At 42.0% G+C, this 7660-nt stretch overlaps 1 protein-coding gene across 1 annotated transcript in view; it reads right to left on the bottom strand.

The window, feature by feature from the left end:
• PGGT1B (protein geranylgeranyltransferase type I subunit beta) overlaps window positions 1-7505 on the bottom strand; it is a 42962-nt gene extending 35457 nt beyond the window's left edge. The window contains 2 exon segments of the mRNA XM_035892097.1: window positions 2211-2329; window positions 5155-7505. Of these exon segments, the coding sequence (XP_035747990.1) occupies window positions 2211-2329; window positions 5155-5294 (259 nt within the window). The 5' untranslated portion in view covers window positions 5295-7505.
• Between the last annotated feature and the right edge of the window lie 155 nt (window positions 7506-7660).

Below are 7660 nucleotides of genomic sequence, written 5' to 3'. Positions count from 1 at the left end.
AGAGGGACCTGGGAGTCCTGGTGGATGACAAGCTGACCATGAGCCAGCAGGGTGCCATTGTTGCCAAGAAGGCCAATGGCATCCTGGGGTGCATTAAGAGGAGTGTGGCCAGCAGGTCGAGGGAGGTGTTATCCTCTCCCTGTACTCTGCCCTGGTGAGACCCCACCTGGAGGACTGTGTCCAGCTCTGGGCTACCCAGCTCAAGAACTACTTGCAGAACTCCTAGAGAGAGTCCAGAGGAGAGCAACTAGGATGATTAAGGGACTGGAGCATCTCCCCTATGAGGAAAGGCTGAGAGAGCTGGGGTTGTTCAGCCTGAAGAAGAGAAGACTGAGAGGGGACCTCATCAATACATACAAATATCTTAAGGATGGAAGTCAAGAGGATGGAGCCAGACTCTTTGCAGTGGTGTCCAGCAACAGGACGAGGGGCAATGGGTAGAAACTGAAACATAAAGAGATTTCAGTTGAATATGAGGAAAAACTTCTTCACTTTGAGGGTGACAGAGCACTGGCACAGGCTGCCCAGGGGGGTTGTGGAGTCTCCTTCTCTGGAGATATTCAAAGCCTGCCTGGATGAAGTCCTGTGTCACATGCTCTAGGAGAACCTGCTTTAGCAGGGGCGTTGGACTAGATGATCTCCCGAGGTCCCTTCCAACCCTTGCCATTCTGTGATTCTGTGATTCTATGACATCTGTGTGCTGAGATTCAAACTGCTCTCCCTGGGAGGCTCTTGACAAGAGGACTATTCCAAACATTGGCTAGGTAGAACACCCCCCACCCCCTGAGAATTACTGCATACTACCAAAAGACAAACAAACAAAAAATGCCCATTCTAATCTCTCTTGCAAACTTCACTGTTCTTTTAGAATACACTCCTGAAGACTGTCATAAAGATCAGAAAGCGAGAAACTTCTAAAAACAAAGTATGCACACCCTGGAAAATTTTTTCAATGCTAAGGGACAGGAAACTTCTCATGATTAAAAACCTTGTGGGAATAATTATGTGATCCAAACCCCTAATCTTCTATCATCAGTCCTGGAATACGACACAAGAAAAAAACGAATCTATTAGAACTAATGCCTGGGGTGAACCCGATAGAAGTAAGCCTCCAGAATAAGTAAAGGGATCTTTTTATTACTGCAAAAATCAAGCATCAGCAATCTTGACTTCCATGCGCTTACATCATAAAGATGCTTTTCTTTCATGAAACTGCTCTTAGGGAAGAAACCTAATTTGTAGCATATAATTAGACTGGATATTATAAGGAAACACACCATTTTCTTTCTACAATGAGCCAACATACAAAGTACACACTCACAATTTTATAGACAGGGACCTGGAATTACCTTTTCTCTAGAGCCCAGCCTGGAGCTATGCCCAACTCCAGCACTTAACACACCAGCACCTTCCATCATAACGCAGCAGTGCCTCAGCGACATCTCCCTCCCTTCCAGCCCCTCTGCAGCTATTCACCATTCACCTGCACTGCCACAGAAAAAAGTCACTGGTACCACCTAGCCCACAGAACCAGCACCTCCTTGATGTCTGTCAAGCCACCGGGATAGGGACGCTTCCTGCGTGCTCCCTCCCCAGCTTGGATCCACTGTGCACCTTCCAATCTGAGGACAGCTGGGATGCAGCAACAGCATTACTCCTTCGAAAAACCTTAGGTAAATTTAATCTTCATGGATCTAAGGAACAGATAGTTCACTTTAAAGCAGGAATTGCGTTTATCCCTTTTGCTTCTTAACCTTATGCCTCCCATTTTCCAAAAGCTTTTCCAAATAACCACACCTGTGCTCAGAGCTCCTGGCACAGCCACAATGAGTGAAAGTCAGTATAATCACTATTAGACTTGTAACACTTCTATAACATATGCATTTCTTTCAGAACCAGGAGAAACATTCCTCTGAGATGCTTAAAGGTGCACCTTCATTACTACTCCATACTGTCTGATCTTCAATTCATTTTGTACCTTCACCTTGTATACATAAAAAAGCCAAACCAATTGCTTTTTCTAGCTTTATTACTTTAAGAGGGATCTACTTCTAGGATTTGCTCGATGTTGCTATCTGAAATTATCAGGACAGCACTTCAGAAAGGTCAACCTTGTATTTTATAGAAACCAAGAGCCATCCACTATTCCCCAGGTGAAAAGCAAAAGTAAAGATGTTAATATCAATAAAAAAACTAAAAAACTCACTCACTGTCTTCTGTGGGAAGGACCTGCAGGGAATAAATCCATTCTATTATATCATCTTTGTTCACCACATCTAAGGAATCCAACATATCCAGACCAGAGAGTGCGAAAAATGCAATTGTCAACCTAAAAGAAAAAGATAAGACTTACACTTCCCACCATAAATATCATGGGGAAATTAACAAACGGTTGCAGAAACAGAAATATCTATGAATTCTCAGCCTTTGACAGCGGTGCAACACATAAAGCCTAGCTCAGAAAGCATGAAATTTATCCACTGGACACAATTACGTTCTTTGTACTGTATATATTTCTCTGTCTCAACAACGCTTTTCATATAAGCCACTCCTCCTTTTATATAGTAATGATATGCCAATTCAGACATTAACCTAAGGACCTGCTTACCTGAAGAAAAAAGCACTACAAAGTAAACTAGGTTATTAACATAATGGAGCACTAGTTCTCTGTGATGAATTCTTACATGAACAAGCCCCTAAATATGCAGTAAGAGCAAGACAACCCTGAACTGCAGTGTGCTGTCTCTCATTGTGCCCCAAACCCAATTTCAGATGCTTAGAAGCTAAGTGTCAAACAGCAAGGCTTCCTTTGTAACCAGTCAATGTATAAATAGGCACACAGGACGAATCCAGAGGTACTTTATTTCTTGTCCTTTGCTGTAAAAGAGCCTAGATGACTAACTTAATTAAACATCTAATATTAAGCACCTCAAATCCAAGTATCCAATACAGGAGTGAAGTAGCTAGCACATTGAATGTCTGCCTTGCCCACAGCTCCTTTCTTTCCATAAACGTGTGCTACCATACCTGTTGACCAGCACCTTCTTTTGAGGGTTTTGTTTTTACCTCAAACCATTGCAGCCACCCAGCTTACAGCATGGTCCCTTAAATAACTGCATTACGTGTTCTGACAAGAGCACCCATGCAACAGCACTGGGTTAGGAAATTGCGATAGCTTGCTAAAAAGAGAAAACATTCACGTAATGGTACCTTGGAAGTTCTGACTCAGATTAAAATTAGCTGGATGTATACTTTGCCACCCACACTTGCATCTGCCTATCCTTCTTCTAGAAATTCTTGCTCTCCTTTCACCAGACAAGATGATGGATTGTGAAACAGCTGCTACACAGGCAGAAACTAGTTTAGCATGCTAAGGAAAACCAAAATGTTTATGCCAGCTTTCCTGAGGAGCCCAAGTTATAATTTGCAGTTGCCTCACAAGCTGGTGAGCCACCTTGGACATCAGTAGTAGGCACCTCTGAAGATGAGGAGACAGATTTGGATAAAGCCCCTACAGTCACTTAATCTCTGCATGTGGCTCTGCATCAGAACCACATACAGAAGACCAAAGAAAAAATGGTGATGTGAGTCAGCCCAAAACACACCTCCGAAAGAATTCTTCTAATTAAAACAGCCAAATGGTGATGCAGCAGACACTGATCTCAATAAAATGGCACAACTTCAAAGGGTGGCATTCCTACCACTGAGCTGATGGGCTGCTGCAGTCATCATGTGGCTATTCACAAGCAGAATTTAAGTCAACAACTTAAACTTCAAAACTGTTATCATCTACAATTACATAGCACAAGTAGTAGCCACAACACAGTTGAATAATTGTGATTTGTTAAGCTGAGGTTACTTGGTTACACACTATCTTTTACTTTGACCCTTGGTTTTTGCATAGTTTTTCATAGCACTCTTATAAACAAAAGATTTTAATCTATAATCTGCTTGAATATTGAACTCTAACATTCCCTCTTCAAAAAATGCCTCCATGCAACTCTAAGGTCCTTGCAAAAAAAAAAAAAAAAAAAAAAAAAATCAAACACAGAACAGGGTACAGCTCTATTACTGCAAGTACTGATGGCAGAAATCGTAAACTTACTCTGTAATCACTGGATTCCAAAATATGTCTCTCAACCATTATTATTACAAATAAAGATTTGTGTACAGAAAGCCCAAAAAAGTATGTTGCACATGAAGGTATTTGTGTGTCGAACAAGAGTATCTTTTAAGCCATCTGATGACTGAAAAATTGTCTTTCAAAGTACAAAATTAACACTTCAGGGTTTGTATGCACTTTTGCCATTGATCAGATCTGTGTAACCCAAAATCTGACTCTGGATAATAACCCACTATTTCAAGCAAAACCACTACTTTTATAAAAAAAACAAGGAAATTACTGTTCAGGTACAGTAAATTATTTCTTTGAAACCTTGCATATATTTCCTGATTTTCACAAACACAAAGTTTGGCAATCTTTTACTGAAACTATTTAAGACACTTTCACACTACGTTACCCAGCTAATAATAATTCCAATGAGGCACAAACCAGACGGAACTTCAGCACCAGAAACTGCTGCAAACTAGGTCCAAAACTACAAGGCTGTACATGCAAGACAGACAATAAACCTCATCTGTACTTAAAAATACATATATCAGATAAATGAATGTAAGAAGTTGTTTTACATACAGTTAGATTTCAGTTCACTTATTTAGAGCCGATTCTGCTTGTTAATAGTACCAGCATGACTAAGGAACAGCCCATAGAGCATGTTGGAATTGACGTATGATGGGCAAGAACATCTGGCACCACTAGGCGTAGACAAGTCCTGACATGGCCATCTAGATACTGCATCCTTGCTCCATACGCTATTCTGCCTCACAGAAAATCAGAAAATTAGCAGACACGTGTTCTAAGACTTACAACAACACTCTTTGCAGCACCTTAGCTGACACACAGTATGAAGTGAAAAAGCTTTACCTGCAGCAATTTCCACAGAGGGCAGCCCTTTGTAATGCAAACCCTAGGCTTGGCACCGCTTTTACTGTATCTTTTTTTCATGCCTTCTACCAGTTTAGTTACTGCATGTGTATTAATTTAGGAAGTCAAATGCCAAAGCTTGACAGCTGAAATGTATTTAATTGACCTACCAAAAGCTTACAAAACAGGTATCATTTGTCTTAAGCTCCCCTCCAAGCCAAGCAAGTAAAGACACTTCTGATGGCTCTTCATCTTCAGGCATGGAGAAAGACTTCTCAGCAGAATTCAGAAAGCATTTGAAGTGACCCATCTGAGAAACTGAGTAAGTTTGCTGCAAAGAGCACCATGAAGCACCACAATCTGAAATCCATGAGAGACAAGGAGCATTGCATTCTCCTGCAAAATCTCACAGTACTGACTGATCATGTATGAAACAGTGGCAGCCAGATTACTTACAAACTACCAATGCTGATGCTGCATGCAATAACTACAGACAAGAATAATTGTGAAGGCTCTGAGACAGTAAGTTGAGTAAAGAACGTGAAATCAAATTTCTGCATCATTGTATCCACTCCCTTAGTGGTCGACACACTACAGCTTAAGTTAGAATGGACCAGCACTGTGTGGAAGATTTCATCCTCTACCACCCTGCCTGGTGACAACAAATGCAGTTCTTCCTGCTGCAGTGCAGTGAACCAAAACCAACTCACTGACAAAGGACTTTTTTTCCCCTCTTACAAGTCTCTCTTTAATTTAGTTGAGTTTCTCCACCTAATTCACCATGGAACCACACAAATGCAGGAACAAGGGCAGTAAGAACAAAAGGGTAACAGCATTTCCTTCTGCAGCAGTACCAGCTCAGGAGGCTTGTTGAACTTAGTGACCTTGAACTCGTCAAAAAGGCAAATTCTGTCAAACTGGGGAACACCCATTTATGGTTCAATCCCCCGCTTAGAATTTGTTAACAGATGTGTATATATTTCTTGCAGAGCACTCATCTAAAAATCAGTGTAAGAGAACTGAAAAACTTGTGGCTGAGTAAAAACTTCATGACTTCAAAAAATGCATGAATTTAGATGATGACAAATTTTATTCTAATTGAAGGCTTAGTCTGTGCTCACTAGCAAAAAATTAAGGCATCCTGAAATAGTTTCAAACTGACAGTTCCGATTTTCAGAAAACAGTGTTTTTTCAGTGTTGCATAGCCATTACGTACAACACACCGGGCACTGGTTTTTTAATGTACTGTGGCTACTACGACTACATATTAAATTTAAGCTCAGGCAGCTCATTAATTGCTCAAGAGTTCTCAAAACAATTGGTGTTATTGTTGGCATTACTCAGTAAGACTAGGGAAAAGCCCATGTAAAACTAGAGCCTCTGTTTCAGCTCAGTGGCAACCTGCGACAGCTTGGCAATGTAAATCACAGAACAAAAACGTCTAGGTTGCCCAGGGCCCCCAGAGATCACTGGTCCCACTTTCTGTGGGAAGCGGGGCCTCAGCGGAAAAGACCCAGGACCCTGACAAGGCAAGTCTTCAAGGCAGATTCCAGCACTTCACTGCGCAACCTCTTTGTCATTAACTGCGCTAAATTGAAGAACATTTTTCCCACATCCAAGCAATTCTCCCTGGAGCACCTCACTCCTGTAGCCTCCTGCCCTATCACCAGGCTCCCTTGTGAAGAGCGCACCTCCACCTTTCTCTGCAACTAGTTCCTCGGTAATGGAAGACTGTGGTCAGATCCTCCCTCCTCTAGGCTGAACACACCCTGTTTCTTTAGCCCGTCTCCATACATCAGCGTGGCTGATGTAACGCAAAGGTCAGCCCTTTGCGTCGTCATTCTAACGCGTCTGCGTGTTACCGTAACCTATACGCCTACGGAGCAGTTAGGCGTATAGCATGCCTAGCATTCCTCTTGCTGCCATTTGAAATAACTGACAAAGTTCATTGAAACATCAGCTACTTCTTACTGAATACATGATTTACATCTCTGAAATAAAAAATTCTAAACTTCCTTTCCAACATGAAGTCATGTGTTATTCCACATGCAGTTTGGCACTACCCATCCTTCTGTGGTTTTGCCAAGCGATTGTGCTCTCAACTGAAATAAAGCTTGACTTAGCAGGGAGACTTGGTCGAAGCCATTAAGCACTCCTTACAGCGTGACTTGCGGGAGATTACAAAGTGAAAAGCATCTGATGATTTTATCGGTTGTGCAAGACGTCTCCAAGTTTTTATCAAGTGCTGCTTGACAATTGATCCTCTTGTCCCTCAAACGTAACCAACTGCCTTAAGTGAAGACGTTAAGAATCTGAAATAAATGTATTCTGAAGCCATTAGAGGGGCAAGCGTCCCTCAAATTCACAGTGAGGAGCACACTTTGCCAGTATTTTAACTCTTACCCTAGCTCATGAAGACTTAAATTACTTCTGTTACATAAACAGAGCCTTCTGCATGCTGACTTCGATCTACAAAAGGCTTAACTCATTTATTTTAAAACCGGCTTCCAGGGTGGATTAAAGGAGCGAAGCACAGCACTGGAAATAGACTAAAAGGATCAACAAGTCTTCCCTCGGGGAGCTTACGCGCGCGCAGACTCAACTCCCACACCAGCTCCCGGTTTTGGGAGCCGTCTGATGGTGGGCAGACTTGCGGGGAGCGCTGGCCCTCCCGCT

The sequence above is a fragment of the Egretta garzetta genome, unplaced genomic scaffold (assembly GCF_000687185.1).
Source record: "Egretta garzetta isolate BGI_Z169 unplaced genomic scaffold, ASM68718v1 scaffold473, whole genome shotgun sequence".
Taxonomy (NCBI): Eukaryota; Metazoa; Chordata; class Aves; order Pelecaniformes; family Ardeidae; genus Egretta; species Egretta garzetta.
Note: the sequence above shows the minus strand (reverse complement) of the source record. Positions and strands in the feature narration are given on the sequence as shown.